We start from the raw sequence: 17,048 nt of genomic DNA on the forward strand, positions 1-17,048 counted from the left end.
CTGCCGAATTACTTTGCCGCAAAAAAGTCTTTTCTTTCTAGGAAAAATTTGCCTTTCCGTAAGATCTCAGATATTCATTGAGAGAAAAAGAAAACATATTTTAATTCAGGTGTTTCCGCATTGAATGTCAATTTCACACGATAGTTGAAATCTATCTCACATACTGACATCGTAATGTTTTACATATTTATATTTGTCAAAACAAGAGTGACATGTAATAATCACTGGAATGTATTAGATTGATATCAGACGATATAAAAGTGATCATATGGGAAACCAGTGTGGTCATACGACTTATTTACATAAGTTTTATCAGACAGTTGATGAAAAGGTTCAGCTTGTGGCATATGATCGACCAGACCCGGAGGGTAAATCTGACAGTGTAAGAGTTTTGATTAAGTAAATCCAATATCCTGATTAGCGAAGAACTGTGTCAAAAAACCCTGTTTTCAGGTATGGGCCATAGTCCGAATGTATGCGTATTTCAAAGCTGGTAAAGCAATATACAAAACTGATACAAATAAGTATAATAAATAAGTGGATGAAAATAAATAAAAACTTCCTATTTTAGAGCCTTAATAAAATTGCATTTTGCCACTGTATATCTAGTAGGCGCTGATTTTAAGGCTCCTCAGTAGCAGCTCATCATTTCTACCATTAAAAAAATCTCCCCCTAGCTCCAAAATACCACTAAAAGGACAAAATCGTAATCTATTTGGAAAATTAATATCCCTCCAATTTGTTGCAAGTGGTAGGCAACTAGCTAGCACCTGAATCCAAATTCTAATATATTTAATTGTTAAATTTAACTTGAAATATTATTCTTCTTCATCAAAACTCTCGCTAACACTTCTATAAAAAACTAAACTAGTTGATGCAATAGGGCCAGCTCTCCAATCTTGGATCTCTTTGTGTTCTAGCCTATTCGTTAAATCTCTAATTAAGCCATTCTCACTTTTGGGGCCTTAGCCATTATTTCATATACCTATAAAAAAAGAAAAAAAAAAATGTCCGGTTTCAGGCATTATGTGGCTGGAACTGCTATATGATTACGTGGACGGCTAAAACAATGTGAATACCTCCTTATGAGTAATTTTTTAGACAGCACCTCCTTACCATTTACAAATGAAACCTTAGATATTTCTATATTTTCATGTTGCACACCTCTGTATAGGGGAGGAATTGTTCTTTCTACATAAAATTTGCTCGATTTTCAAAAAATGGGGAAATATCCCCAAACGGTTAAGTGAGCTTAATGAAAATCACACCACCAGATTCAACATATCAGAGAACCCCACTGTAGGGATTTCAAGCTCCTATATACAAAATGTGAAATTTAGCCGAAAGAAAGACCACGGATGCGTGTTTATTTTTTCCCCAGGGGTGATCGTATCAAACCTAAGATCCTAGAAGCTTGGGAGAGGGCTCATTTGATCGGAAATCATAACTTTTAGTGCTCTTTTAAATGACCAAAAAGATTGGAGGGCAACCAGTCCCTCCCCCCTAAGGCATCTGATCAAATTCTTTAGATAGTCATTTGTATCAACATAGTTGAAAGGTCGAATAACTTTGTCTCTGGGTATGACATGGCCCCGATAGTCCCTGGGGAAAGGGCTGTGATTATGCAATTGGCCCATTTTTTACATATTGCATTTGTTATTGGAAAATAAACGGAAATTTTTTGAGGGATATTTTCTGTGGGAGGGGGGATTTCACACAACGGAATTTTTCTATGTTGAAGAAAGTATCCGTGGAAATTTGCCAGGATAAATTTTGCCTGGGAGAGAGTAGGAAAGTCGATTTCATGGCATGATTTGAAAACTGGTCAGAATTAAACAAAATAAAATAAGTTTTTTCAACTGAAAGTAAGAAACTATATTATAAGCTAAAACGACCAATAATTTTTCCGTATATGATGGGGACTGTCCCATCTTCAACCCTCGCTCTTCACGAAAGTTTCGTTTTTGTCGCGATTCTTTAAGACTGCTCAAGCACTAGGCCCGTTGAATTTGAGTGAGCAGTATTTTTGAAGAACTTCAAGACTTGTGCGTAAAGAACGATGGTTAATGAAAGGTCATCTTCTTCGTATTTGGAATAATTTCTATTCATTTAAAGTTTTAATGTTGCTCCTTACTTTCAGTTGAATTCTTAGATTTTTTCTTTATTTAATTATTAACTCAGAAGCGGTTGCATTCTGCCCTTAAGAGCTTTGTATTATACTACTTTGAACAATAATGAAGACTACTCTCCAGGACACATACAAGGAGTTTCAAGATCTGTTTAGGGGTGGGGTGTCACAAATATTCTAGGAATTGCGTACCCGAGTGGAAGTTATATTATAAAATAAACTAGTTTTGAGTGCCGATTGTGAGTCTTACAGACACATACCACTAACTGGTCTGCATACGGTTGCGCAGCTTTGTTCCGTGCACTTATGGCGCACTTCACGCCATACATGGTGCTACTCCGTTCCTCTCTGTATCCTCTAGTAGTGCGTAATACACGTCCACGCGTCGTAATTCCCACCTGTTGTGCACGGTATTTGATATGGGTGACCCCTCGGTATAAGCAGCAGGTGGTGCAGGGCGGTGGTGAAGGGTCACTGATCTGACTAAGTATTGAGTTTGGGGAAAAGGTAGGTTCGCCAGAAGAAGTCGTGGGAAGAGGGAATTTGAGGAATGCAAAGATGTTATAATAGTTCAAAATAGGGATGAAACCTTTTAATCGACAGCGAAACAAATATAAAATATATTTGAACCAAGAACTCTTTAAAAGTGTAGTTTTTCTTAAGAAGAGATCTTGATTGCCAAACATCGGAAAAAGATGATGTGTACCCAATTGGGGATGCTTTTAGCAAAGCTTTTAATGAACTTTTCCTTTTTTTATGCCCGTGCATTTATACCAATCGTTTAAGATAGTATATCTGCCATAGTACTTAAAAACTTTTGCAAGAAATATTTTAAACCGTTTTTAGTAGCCTTTTTATCAAGATTGCCCCTTTTCTCTTTAAATAACAGAATGTTACAAGATATTTACTGCCCACTCTCAAAACTCAGTAGATGAGATAAATGAGTCCACTCCATTTTTCAGTGGCCCTCGTTCATTAGCATTGCCCCTTTTATCGTTTTAGAAAAGGGTTGTTAAGTATACATTGCTAAAATGAAATTGATAGCCCCCTCTCTAAATTGACTACGTAAGATCAATGAATCTGCTTCACTTTCCAGTTGCCCTTCTCATCAGCAATGTTCTTTGTCCTTTCATACAAAACAGCAGCATTGCCAGCATTGTACGGATGCCCTATGTCCTAGTTGTCCTAGTTTTGGCTAAAAAAAAGTTTTCAGTTTTGGTTTGAGTATGTCAGGTACTTTTGGCTTTAAAATACTGTTCCATTACTTAAATCATGCTTGTAAGCCATTTTCTTTTTTTTAATTAGCATGTTAGCCTCAATTAAACTAGTATAGCCCAATCTAACTAAGTGAAAAAAGTAATAATTTCAAATGTTTTTGTAGAGAAAAAACACAATAAAACCTGAATTAAACTGGTAGCATCTTTAAAAATCCTTAAAAAAAGAGAAAAAATCCAGCGAAGCTACTTGAGTGTATATTTATGGCCATGGACAGGGACATGTCGGGATATTTGTTAGAGGGGGGGGGGTAAAAAAAACTAGTGGTTCTCAAAGTTTATGTGTACATTTTTTGCTTTTTGTGCGAGTCAGACCTTTTCTTAGGGGGGGGGGGGTAAACCAGCTAGTACCCTAGATTCAGCCATATCCATGAGATTTTTTGCACCAAATTTGTAATAAACTAGGCCCGTACGAAGAAATTTATGTTTTTCTTGTGAAAGGGGGGGGGGGCAGATTTTCCACAACAATAACACAGAGAATACATAGACAGATCCAATTAATTAAGTTTTGGCTGAAAATACTGCAATGTCCCTCCTCAAGACTCATCAGAGCAGCGTATGATGAATTACTTACCCTGGGACAAAAATCGTCATGGCCCTTCCATGTCAAAAAACTACTGGACAGCACAGGTCTATCGTATGCATGGAATGGAGGGGAGGGCCCAATCTCAGATCAAAAAGCCTTTCTGCAGAGATTCAAACAAGGCTGGAAGACCAAGAAATGGTGGAATGACCTTAGCCAGTCGGAAAGCTTAAGTTCTTACTATAAGGTGAAAGACAATTATGGTGAAGAGTTATATTTTAAATTAGGGATTCCAAAAAAATCCCTGAGGTCTTGGATGCAGGTGCGAGCAAACTGTCTCCCTCTTCACAGTATTTGGAAAAATAGGTGTCACCTGGAAATGCGGTATACTTGCCCAATTTGCGGTGATCTTGATGGGCTAGACCATTTCCTTTCTAGGTGTCAGGGGCTAAATGAGCTAAGAGGGAGCTTTCTTTGGGTGGATGGTCGTGAGCCCCTTCTTGGAACTTTGAAGTCGACGTCGAAAATAAATATAGTAGCAGTGGCAAATTTTGTCCGGAAGGGTCTTGTTATTCGAAAGTCGATTGTTACATAATTTAGTTTGTTTGTTGTTATATATCGGCCTGAAAAATGGCTTTAAATACAGTCAGTCAGTCATTCATTAGGATTATAAGAAGTTCCGGAACAGTAAAAATAATGAGGCTTGCGTGGGAGTTCTCCCATGCACACTTGACTGCTAAAAAGGGGGTACTTAAAAGACACTTCAAAAATTTGTTTGTATTCATTTTTGTTACGTTTTTTATGAGTCGGACAAAAATTTCGGGTAGGGGTGTCAAACCCCCTACTCCCCCAGGATACGGCCTTGGTTGCATATCAAACCGCTGAAGGCTTTATTCTTTCTGCATAATCAATCCTAATACAGCAGATTGTGGTTGGGTATTTCTGTATGGATTAATTATCCATGTATTTTTAGATTATGGTTTTTTCTCAAATTTCATTTAATTTTTGTGTTGATCAAATTTTTATATATAAGTTGAAAAAATGGACCGGGGAATGTTAAAAAACAATTGTTATGATTTTCTAACCCGAATTACTAATTATGGATAGGTTGGTTAGCCTGTGTGTTTGTTAATCGCTTATTGTGCCTGAATACAGAACACCGAATTTGTTCAGGCTGATTATGGTTTGACAGGTAGTATGATGGATTAAGACTTTGTCCTACAATATATTTAACGATATTTGTGAATAACCACAGCTTCTGATGCGTTACTGCTTAATATGGTAGCTTGCATTGAAATCTCTCCTGCAGGGGGCTGCATAAAATTATATATAATTCTTCTTAACAATTATTTCTGATTTACTTCTTCATAAAGGATTCTTATATGTTGATAAATATGAATATAACATACTCTTTTGTCAATTCAAAAATATGTGGAGGGGGAAATGTATTTTCCAACCTCTAGGGGACAATTTTCAAAGTGTCTTATTTGTCCTGTCTTTTAATTTGTAGTCTTTTTAGTGAGGGGGTGGACAATTTTCTAGTCTCCTCCACTCTCTGTTTATGGAAAATGGAGTTCAATTTCCAAGATCTTTATGTTACCGGTCAAGCCAGCATTAGGGCAAGAGTGCTAATTGGGGGATAGAGTATTATTTCCCCCTGTATTTTATCCCTTATAGATTTTTAACTTCTTTTTTGTATTAAAAAAGTTGTCCCCCTCTTGATTTTGAAAAAAATACCTTTTTTGTATCCCTCCACATTTTTGTGAATTGGGGAACTTTTGCTAGGGGAATTTGAGGTTATATCTTAGCTACAGCGAAATGATATAGACTGCTCTAAAAATGCTTTTACGTGGTACCTCCTCCCCCTTCATCTAAAAGAAAATTCCTAACTGACTCCTGACCCTCCTCATGTACCGTGAGTAAAACTTTGTCATACCCCAACGGCTGTGTTCCAGATTATTATTAGCGGTTGGGTTCAAGCCATATATGGGGAGGGGTGGCTGGATCCCAGATTTAAAAATTTCTTTTTACGGTTCTTCGATCCTAAATCGAAGCTATTAATAAAAAAGACGAAAAGAAAAGACCATAAAAACAACACTAAAAATAGATGCAAGGAAAGCAGAAGAAGAGAAGAAGGAAGAATGGAAAATAGCTGGCAAAGAAGATGCAATGTTAGTTTTATTATTGGACACTAATCCTAATGTGGAAAAGATTTTTCGGGGTTTTGTTTTGTGTCGGGGTATGTAGATAATACGTTTGTGTAAATTGCAGTGTCGTTATGCCCCCGAAAATTCTCATAACACTGAATTAGTCAATCCCTTTCGGCCACGAAACTTACGAATAATTCATCCTGGAAGCTTGTTTCCAGAGCAAATTCCCCGTAACTTTTGGATCTGAAAGCAGATGCTTTATTCCCTTTTCCGAGACCTTTTTACAGTGTTGCCAAACTGACTTGAAAGACGATAAATCCATGTTTTCATGTCCTCTTGTGACATCATATTACTTTATATTACCAGACTTCAGAAGTCTGTATAATTACACCGATATACTCTCAAATTTGATACTTATTGATACTTATTTGTATCAAACACACGTATGAAATATAATTATTTTTTATTTTTTTTTACATGCTTGACTGATGGTTTGACTGATGGCAGAATATGTGTGTGTCTTAGATAAAGATACACCATTCCGTAGGGGTTTTTAGATCGAGAGGGCTCAAACCAGTTGAAGAGTTTGCTAAAGTTCCTAATTTTCAGTTCCAACGTATACGATTTTTTTGCGAAATATCGTATTAAAAAATCGGATACGGGATTTGTATGTTAACCCGATAATAATGAAGGGGGACACACTAGACAATTGTTTGTATCTGTCTTTAAGGGGCACAAATTTCATAGAGCAACAGGGTGTTTCTATGTTCTAGAAAGAGAGTACTTGTATCATTTTCCCGAAAAGATGAAATATCGGAACTGTACAGGTACAGGCTATGCTGCTCAAAACGAAACAAACTGTCCTATAATTTTCAAATTAGGCCTAGCAATCTGAATTGGCCTGCTAATCTTACCTTGAACTCCTAATTCTTTGGAGACTTTATCCCGTGCTTTCATTACAAGCAGCCTTTTTTCAGTGGCGTAATTCGCTGTGGGGTAGGGGGTCAACTGCCCTCTCCCTGCCTAAGTCTGTCCTACTAGCTGAAAATTAGTTCCCTCAAAAGCCTTGTCCAAACTAAGATAAGCCCGCATAATTCAAGCATCCGCCGAAACGGGCCAGTTTTCTTTAGTATATATTTGCCTTATGTTACTATATGGGACATTTTTAAATTTTACCGTAATTTTCACTTGATTTGGGAGAATTAGCTCCAATTTGCCCCTCCTGGGATTTTGACCAAATTACGCATAAGCTATTCTTATGGCAGTTGCGGTTCCGGCCTCCCTTGCGCCTGGGGCAAAATCTTGATTTGGGAGCACCCTGTCTCCCAAAAATTTTCAGGCCAAATTTTAACAAAACTATCTTTCAATAACAAATTTTTTATCGATTTAAATATGACTTTTTATTTTATAAGTGAAAAATGACAATTTTGAATTCAATTTGCAGGTACTAACTGCTATCTGCACCCTCCATTTTATTTAAAAATAAATAAAATTTCAGAAAGTACAAATGTTTGACTATTTATTTGAAATTTTGTGCCCCTAAAATTTCTGCGGCCGGGTCAAGTGCCCCCATCCCTCCCTAAAGCCTTATGGCCTTTATCAGCTTTAGAGAAAAAGTTTTTTTTTTTGAATTTCTAACTAACAAAACCAATTTTTCAGCATCTATTTTGATTTTGTCCGGCGTATTGATTTCATATGATTTGTTGATCCAAATAATATGACAAGTAGAGAATCATAAACATCTGTGATATTTTGGAAAATCGATTACATTATAGCCAAAATCCGCACACAGCTACGATTATCGTATATCTGTCTGAATAATCGTATTTGCTTGCGAATAATCGTATATGCGGGAACCCAGGGATACTCAAGATGATTCTCATGGGCAGAATATACGTAAAAAGGTAAAAAAAGAATAGGGCATTGGACTTTACAGTCCCTACCGGTGGGGCTGTTCTCCGTTTCAGCCAGGAAGTACAATGAGGGGTTGGGACCCAAAAATCCGGTGCTTTTGCAAACCCTTCCTGTTTACCTTCCCCAGATTTCTCCAGGTACACATTTAGAGCTGGGTCGACTCTGGCTGGGTTTACCGAGTCATGCCACTGCCCCCGTCCCAAACCAAATAATTGAGTACACTTGGATTCGAACTCCCGCTGTTTCGGAGAAACGTTCTAAAATCCACCGCACCAATCCACTCGGCTAGGACGGCACTCAGCAGAGTTTAAGCGAATGTTTTTTTTTCACATGGAGTCAGGTGCGTCCATTGATTTTTTTTTTGGAAATTCTATGGTGAACCCCAAAACAGCTGAAGCTGAATTAAACGGAAACAATTGTGAAGTACTATAATGATCGCGAACCCATGATATTTAGGGTGGGCTTGGACCTTCCCCAATCATTTCCCCAATGTCCTATTGGTGTCAGTTGATTCGACTTTTGAACAGCTCTTTATGCACAGGAGAGGGGGAATAAGATAATGAAGGAAGAGGGGGAGTATATTCTTGCCCTAAGTGTGTTTGGAAGGGGGAGGGGCATAACCATGTTGTTAGGGTTACCTTGAAGGGTGCCTGTTCACGAATATATTGTAGAGAGGCAATTTTTTTGTGAAGGTAGTATAAAGGCATTTTTCAAAATCAAGCCCCCCCCCTAATTTAAGCTCTTGGCTACCTCTCTGGCTGGCCTGTCAGGCAAGCAGTTACATATGGGGTATTAATCTAGGCCACGTGGGTATGTATATCCTGACAATGACTTTTAGGCTTGCTGTTAGCATAGCTATTGAACCCTCAAAAGTTAATCATATGATGATTTGCGGGTATACAGTATATGAAACCTCAGTTCGAAAGCTGATTTTTGAGCTAAGATACCATCTCATAATTCAGTTTTGATTTGAATACCCGAGTACGTGTTTCTTTTGTATCTTAAGGTGCAGAACTTCTGTGATTCATATAATATCTGTGATTTCAGTATGGTTTATTTATTAATGTGAACTGTTGGATTTGGATAATATATCATATTTATTTTGATGTTGGAATCACTAATTATTAAACATAACGTCGTGGATCCGAGATTGTTTGCAGTGTCTCAGTGTAGGTTTTTTTTTCTTTAATAGCTCTTCTAGTTTAAACAGAAATATAAAATATCTTAAAAGTAAATCACCAACTTATGTTGGAATCACCAGTCAAGCATAGCTTCGTGGATTCGAGGTTGTTTGCAGTGTCTCAGGGACTCCCGTAATGACTCCTTATCCTAAACATAAACATGAAATATTTTAAAAAAGAGCAAAAGAAACAAAAGTACGCACGGAGATTTTTTTAATCCGCACGGAAGACACCTTTTTTGATAGATACAGAATTTTTGCGTTACTTCATGCCTTTATTCAATTCTTGAAATTAAAAGAAAACAATTCTTCTGCACAGCCAAGATTGAATTTATATCTTAAAATGAAAAAAAAAATAATAGCTTATTTAGAATATTGAACCAAAAACGAATTAAAACTACTCCCGGAACTTCTCAATGGGTAAAACTTAAAACGAGCAGAAATAAAAATAAGAATTGAATTTAGGCTTTAAATCCATATAAATTGTCATTGGTCTGGTGTTGCCCTCCCCCTCAAGTCCCTCCAAGGGTTAGAGCACCGTTCGTGCTCGACTAGAAATTAAGGATATTGCTTAGATTAATTTTTCTATATAGCCAGGGTCGTATCCAGGATTTTTGTTTCCGGGGGGAGTATTTTTTCAGAGGGCCGTATTTTTTCACCAAAAAAATGCATCACCAATTTGCTTATGTGAGTTTTTGTATATTTTTACGAATAGGAAAAAATTGGGAAGGGACTCAAACCCAGTACCCCTTCCCCTTGGATACAGCCTTTTGTTTTTCTGTTAGATTTTTCTATTTGGTTAAAAAAATGGATTAATAGGAAAAAAAACAGTAACGAAAATAAGGGAACATAAAATTGCGTATGGCACAGGGGGCGTTAGTGGTTTGCAGATTGTCTATGGTCAGTTTTGGCCCTTAAAATTGAAAGTATATAACATTTAATTTGTGATTGAATTAGTTCTTCTTGATGTTTTTGCAATCATTAGTTGTATACGATGAGGCCGGGGAAAAAATATACGGGTGACACATAGCTTATTTAGTTTTTATCATTAATAAATATTAATTATAATTATTATTAATTATAATAATTATAATAATTAATTATATAATTAATTATAGTATATAATTATAATTAATTAATTAATTATATATTATAATTAATTAATTATTAATAATTATTAATGACTATTAATTATTATATATTAATTAATTAAATATATTATAATTAATTATAATAATTATTAATTATTTATTTTATTTGTTTACTACTTATTTAGTTGCATATCTGCAAAAAAAAACAAACACACACAACAAGACGGAGCACAACAAACAAACGAAGAAAAGATAACGGGTATGATTAGTCTTCTTTTTGTGTTTTGTTTTTTGTGTATTGTGTATTGCATTGAATGTGACATACTGGGCCTAATTCATATTGATACACAATATGTATTGTCTGTCATTTCCCTTATTGTAAGAAAATGTGCAAAGCCGCATCAATTTCTTGGCTATATTTACATCGAGTGTTGCCACTCCTTAAGTGCCTTTGCCAGGCGGGTTTAAACCGTAGCTCCAAATTTCCATGCTTGGCTTCATCCACTGCTGTGCAGCGTTGCCAACTCGGTTCAATTGTACATTTTGGTACATTTTAGAGGTCCTGGTATGTTGCGCTACATTTACATATTTTTTTAAATACATTTTGGTTTTACCTAATCCTTTCTGACTCGAATGTCTGTTACAAGTTCTAGTTTATCGAATTTATTTCTGTTATATTAAATTTTTACCCAGCTGTTCAATTGGTGCAAATTAATATTTGTGGTACAATTTTAGTCGGAAAACTGGTACCAGTTATTTCAAAGCGTTGGCAACGCTGCTACTCTGTCTCATGGTTTGCTGAACGAATTTAATGATGATAATTAACCAATGACGTTCGTGAATTATATTTAGTTATTGTATCGATTTTCTTACGAGTTCTTTTCTTCAGCTCCAGAGTAAGCGTGAGCTTTTCTTCAAAGCTGAGACACCCTCGCCATCAAATAGTGGACAGACTATTGCGACTGCTCCCACTCCAACCGGTGCCATCACATCTTTAGCCACTAATTTGCAATCTCGGTCTGCAACTGCGACTCCTTCTGTGGGACTGTTTGCAAATGGATCGTTGTCGAATCCGGCTACAAGGTAATTGGAAATGCTCTTTTATTATTATCTATTATTTTTATTATTATCAGACTCACTTATTTAGTTTTTATCATTTATTTTATTTGTTTACTACTTATTTAGTTGCATATCTGCAAAAAAAAAACAAACACACACAACAAGACGGAGCATTAAAACAAACAAACAAAGAAAAGATAACGGGTATGATTAGTCTTCTTTTTGTGTTTTGTTTTTGTGTCCCTGTGTTTGGGATGGCCTCCCACGCCCCTCCTGTCCGATTTTAGCTATTTACTTATCCTTGTTATTTCTCTTTTGTGTTTTTTTTCAATTTTGTTTGTTTTTTGCCGTGTTAAGTTTTGGAATTATTTGTATGATGAGATGTTGATGTTTTTTCTATGTTTTTGCACTGTCCCAGCCTTACGAGCTCTGCTCTCTAATGGGAAATAATAATGTTTTTGTATTTTTTAAGTTGAATAAAGAAAAAGTTGAATGATATAAATTACTGCTTTAATACTTGCACCGTTACTTGTCTACTATATAAAACACACTCGAGAAGTGAAGTTTGGTGACAATAAAATATGATGAAAATAGAATACTTTATTAGCAAAATTGTGAAGAAAATTTGTGAATTATTAAGTTGGGAGCCTCGGCGTCGGCTGACCGTCTCAAAGACAAAAAAAGTTCATCATTAACACGATTCTTGACTTAGGTCATTTTACTTCATTTTTAATGCGATTCTTGAGGACACCGGTTAGTTTGCTTTGACTAGTCATAGAATATCGTGTCTCACCATGGATGTTCAGATTAAGATTTGGGATTTGCCAAGCACCGAAGAACAGGCAGTTATATTTTTTCAGGATAAGCGGTTGTTGCCCAAAACAAAACACAGCGTCAATGGACGTACCATGACTTTGTACGAGAAGCAACATTACATCCATAACATTGTTTATACAATGTTATAATTATATTGTTTATACATAACATTGTTACATAAGCAACATAACATTGTACGAGAAGCAACATTTTTGGACGTGTAACACTGCATTCTGGGAGAATATTTTTAAGTTGCAGTTTTCACAATTTCGCTAATAAAGTAATCTATTTTCATCATTTTTTTTTTCATTAGCATTAACCAAACTTCCCTTCTCGAGTGTGTTTTATATAATAGACAATTACCTTCTTCATTTTTGTTGAAGCAAATCGGCTAATGCAAAATTGGAAATCGCTAAAATGATTCATCAACTTATGTGTCATAGGTTTTACAAGAAATTTTGAAAAATACCTATTTTGGAATTTCAATAAAAAAAAACTGTTCACCATACGTTTAAAAATAATACCTTTTTGTATGTTCATTAAAAAAAGGTTGAAAAAGGTTTCTTTCCCCCCCCCCATTTTCATGAATTACTAGTACCAGCTTTTCCAACTCCGGACAGAAAGTTTTACAAAACACGAAAAAATATGTAGAAAAAGGATCTGTTGCGAAGATGGTGACTTGATCAAAATTCAAAAAAAAAGTTGTGGTTTTCGCAATTTTGCTAATAAAATATTTTATTTTCATCATATTTTTTTTTCATTAGTATTAACCAAACTTCACTTCTCGAGCGTGTTTTATATAATAGACAAGTACCCTTGGACCCAATCATTTTGGCGAAACTCAAGTTTGTGATTAGTCTATGTTTTGCAATTTGTCTAGCAACTGAGACTTCGGGGTCCGCTATTCTGAAATTATTGACGATTCGGTAGTTCCTGTACTGCGAGAACTCACAAAGTGTCTGTTCCTATATTATATATTTATTTTCTTTCATCTCCTTCTACTATGGACACTTTACTGGATGTCATTATTTAGCCTCATTTTCACTGATGTAGGTCAGTGGGTGGTTTTTAATAGATAAAGAAAAATTCTTTGCCTCTAAAGTCTAGACTAGACCCTTAAATAGAAAAAAATAAAGAGATTTAATAAGAATATTATATTAAAAAAATTCTTTCTATTCAAGATTTAAAATTCTTCTTATCCTAGATCTTAAATCTCTTTGTAATTCAGATTTAAAACTTGATTTCATAAACGATACCATGTTTGTTTTCGGGAAAGGGGGTTATTAAACCCTCAAATCAAGGGATGTTATTTGAAGGTGCTTGTGGGTGTGTTAACTATCACCCAATTTTCGGGATTTATTATGAAGTTATTGAAGAAGAAAAGATTAGAGGTATACTTTTTTCCCAGTTGTTCTGCCATATTTACATTTAACTCGCACTATACATAAACTACGCTATTGGTAGTGTCAGATAGGTCCGTTTATATCTACGAAATAGTGTGATTGCAGCATGGAATCGATATGAATATGCTTTCGATTTTGATGTATCGTTTGGAATTTTATTAACTGTCTATTTTTTTTTTATTGGGCGCTTCTCTCGGGTCTTGATTTCCCTCTCCATGTTTTTTTTTTGTATTGTCGGATGGGGTGTCTGCTGTGGCGTGGTCAGCAATTATATTTGTGTTTATTAAATTTTTCCTCATTGTCATGTCTTTTATTTTGATTGACTATCCATTTATTTCTTTATTTTTTTTTTATTCAGAACGAGCTTGTCTCTCTGATATGTTTAGATATATGTAAATTTAGTATGTTATGATTGAAAAAATAAATGAACTTGAATTATGAAAATGAACCTGAGACATAGGCCACCCCGATTTTGGTGTTCATTGCACTTGTCCCAAACTTTTTAGGCAGGGATTAAGAAAAGATACAACACCACTACTACTACTACTACTGCTACTACTGAGTACTCACCCCAGCATCGTGCCGCTAGAAGCCAACACATCTGTACATGCTTCTCCTCCATCCCAATCTGGACAAAGCCTCCCCCTTTACACCCTCCCAGAAAGTTCCTATTTCCCTTAAATTTTTCCTTACGACATAATCCCACCCCAACCGAAGACGACTTACAGTTCGTTTAGCCCTAAACAATTGGCCGACAAGGACAATCTGTCATCCTTCAGCCGCAGAACTTACCCTAGCCATCTAAATTTTTCTCTCATCATAGCCCTGGAAAGTGGGACTGAACCACACATTTTGTACAACCTATGGTTTGAGATACGATCAGTCACTGTAATTAGGTCTAATAAACAGTCTAAAGGTACAGTGCTAAATTTTTCCCTTCAGTAATAAAAAAGAAATGACCCTTGACATTCTGTGTATAAAATTTTCATAAGGGGGCTAAAGCCTAGGTTTCTGTGAAATAAGACTCGAATTGCCTCATTTTACATCCCCTTCACAAGAAATTTGTCAAATGTAAAATAGGTTTATGGACTTTTGACATTATGTTGCTCACTTTACCTCCTCAAATGATGCCCCTGGGTGACCCCGCTGATTGAATAAGGGGAGCAAGTAAGCGAAGATCAGAATTGGTCATGCGTTAGGAAGGTGTAGCTCACTTTACCTCCTCAAATGACGTCCCTGGATGACCCCGCTGATTAAATTAGGGGAACCAGTAAGTGAAGATCAAGATAAGATAAGATTTATTCATCACGAAACACACATACAATATTACATTTTACTATTTCCCCAAAGGCTCTTTGGTCTGTAAAAAAGGGGAAAATGAACGAGCCACTTACTCAGAGAAGAAAAAAAAATAATCACTTACTCACAGAGAGAAGAGCAAAAAGGAGAAGAGAGGAAAATATTAATAAAATGAAAAACTATAGAAAACAAAACTAAATAGACTAATAGATTGAATAGACTAAATTAATTATGTAGATCTGTAGATAAAATAGACTCTAATGAAATAATGAGGAAATATATATGCATACATACACGCATATACACATATAAAAAGAGATAAAATAATTTCTAAGAAGCCAATGAATTTTTAATAATTTTTTTGAACAAACCGAATGAGTGGCACCTTCGAGCTGATTCGAGCTGATCAGGATTAGTCATGTGTCAAGAATGTATTTCCGCTCCGATGTAATTATCCAAAAGTAAACTCAATGACTTATCTAAGAGTTGCTTAGAATATAGAGATAGCTTGCGGTTTAGTTGTCCCATAACTTGGCTTAAGGTGTGTCATATTTCGTATATAAAATTTGCATTTTTCCGCAAAAACGGGATATGCTTTTCTAACCGGATTCTGGATAGTGATAGAACGATTTTGGAATTGGAGTCTCCTTGTTAACATAGTATGACAGAGCCTGTTCCTTTTCCAAGGAGGCAAAAGAAAAGTGAAATGAGGTAAATCTAGTTGACTTGCATTTATTAATTATAATATTTAATTGGTACTTGTCTGTTAAATAGAATACCATCAAGGATTTCTGTAAGATTTGACAAACCCCGGTTTGCCTAATGGTTATTCCTAAAATATACCAAAACATGATTAAAATATAATATTTTATCAACAAAATTATGGAAACTGCGACACAGAATTATGGAAAGTAGGTTACCCAGAACGAATTATATTAAGTACATAACCTAACCAAAATACCAACTAAATATTTTGTCCAAATATACCTATATCTTAGTTTTTCACTGAATCAACGCTAATTGTCAATACAGACACTAAACCGGTTTTTTGCAGATTAAACATATCTCACAGAGCGTAATTCTTGAAGGTGTTCTGTTTAACAGACAAGTACCATTTGATTGTATTATATTTAATTAATATATTATTTATTAATCATTTGATATCTTTTATTACTTTTAAGTTATAATTTAATTACTAATTAGTTAATTATTTGATAAAACAATATAATTAAAATGGAGCAATTGTAAGTAAATGTGTCAAATTAGAAATAAACTACTGAATTTAGGTGTTTACAACATTGTCACCACGATTATACCAAGGGGTCAGGAGGATCAGCAGAATCAACAGTTCGTGGTAACGAACTGCAAGTAGGAGCAACCCAGCTCAGTAGTAACCGACCTCTAAAAAACGGAGTTTTGATACAAACAGATGCATCAAAAGAATGAAATTTTTATGCTGAATTTAAACATATAAGTTTTATTAAGTTTAATGTTACCCATCAAAAATAACGAGCCTGAGGAAATCTGCATTATTTTTGAAAAGGGGGAAAACACCCCCTAAAAATTATAGAATCTTAATAAAAATCACACCATCGAATTCGGCGTTTCAGAGAACCTTACTGTAGAGGTTTCAAGCTCCTATCTGCAAAAATGTGGAATTTTGTATTTTTTGCCAGAAGAAAGATCACAGATGCGTGTTTAATTTTTTTCCCGGGGTTGATCATTTCGGCCCAGTGGTCCTAGAATATCGCAAGAGGGCTCATTTGAACGTAAATTAAAATATCTAGTGCCATTTTTAAATGACCAAAAATTGGAGTGCAACTAGGATCCCTCCACACTCATTTTTTCCCTAAGTCACCTGATAAAAATTTTGAGATTGCCATTTTGTTCAGCATAGTCGAAATTCTAATAAATATGTCTTTGAGGATGGCATAGTCCCCCACACTCCCCGGGGGAAGAGCTACAAGTTATGAACTTTGCCTATTGTTTCATATATTATTGAGTGTTGGAAAGTATACAGACGTTTTCAAGGGGATTTTTTTTTTGTTGGGGAGGGGTTTACATGGGAGGATCTTTCCATGGAGGAATTTTTCATGAATACAGGGAATTTTTCATGAAGCGGACGCAGGATTTCCTGGCATTATTTGGGGGAAAAAATCAGAAATTAATTTTTTTTTAAGTTTTTTCAACTGAAAGTAAGGAGCAACATTA

The 17,048-nt window shown here is 35.5% G+C and overlaps 1 protein-coding gene across 10 annotated transcripts in view; it reads left to right on the plus strand.

Annotated features, from left to right (window-relative positions):
• LOC136028378 (septin-7-like) overlaps window positions 1-17,048 on the plus strand; it is a 201,454-nt gene that overhangs the window by 58,559 nt on the left and 125,847 nt on the right. For 8 of the 10 annotated variants that reach the window (XM_065706185.1, XM_065706184.1, XM_065706182.1 and 5 more), the window contains one exon: window positions 11,150-11,343. In XM_065706185.1, coding sequence (XP_065562257.1) covers window positions 11,150-11,343 — 194 coding nt within the window. Of the gene's footprint in view, window positions 1-237; window positions 383-11,149; window positions 11,344-15,349; window positions 15,549-17,048 lie in introns of those variants that run through there. The other 2 variants (XM_065706183.1, XM_065706186.1) reach the window with 2 other exon arrangements.

This window comes from Artemia franciscana, chromosome 6 (genome assembly GCF_032884065.1).
Source record: "Artemia franciscana chromosome 6, ASM3288406v1, whole genome shotgun sequence".
Classification (NCBI taxonomy): Eukaryota; Metazoa; Arthropoda; class Branchiopoda; order Anostraca; family Artemiidae; genus Artemia; species Artemia franciscana.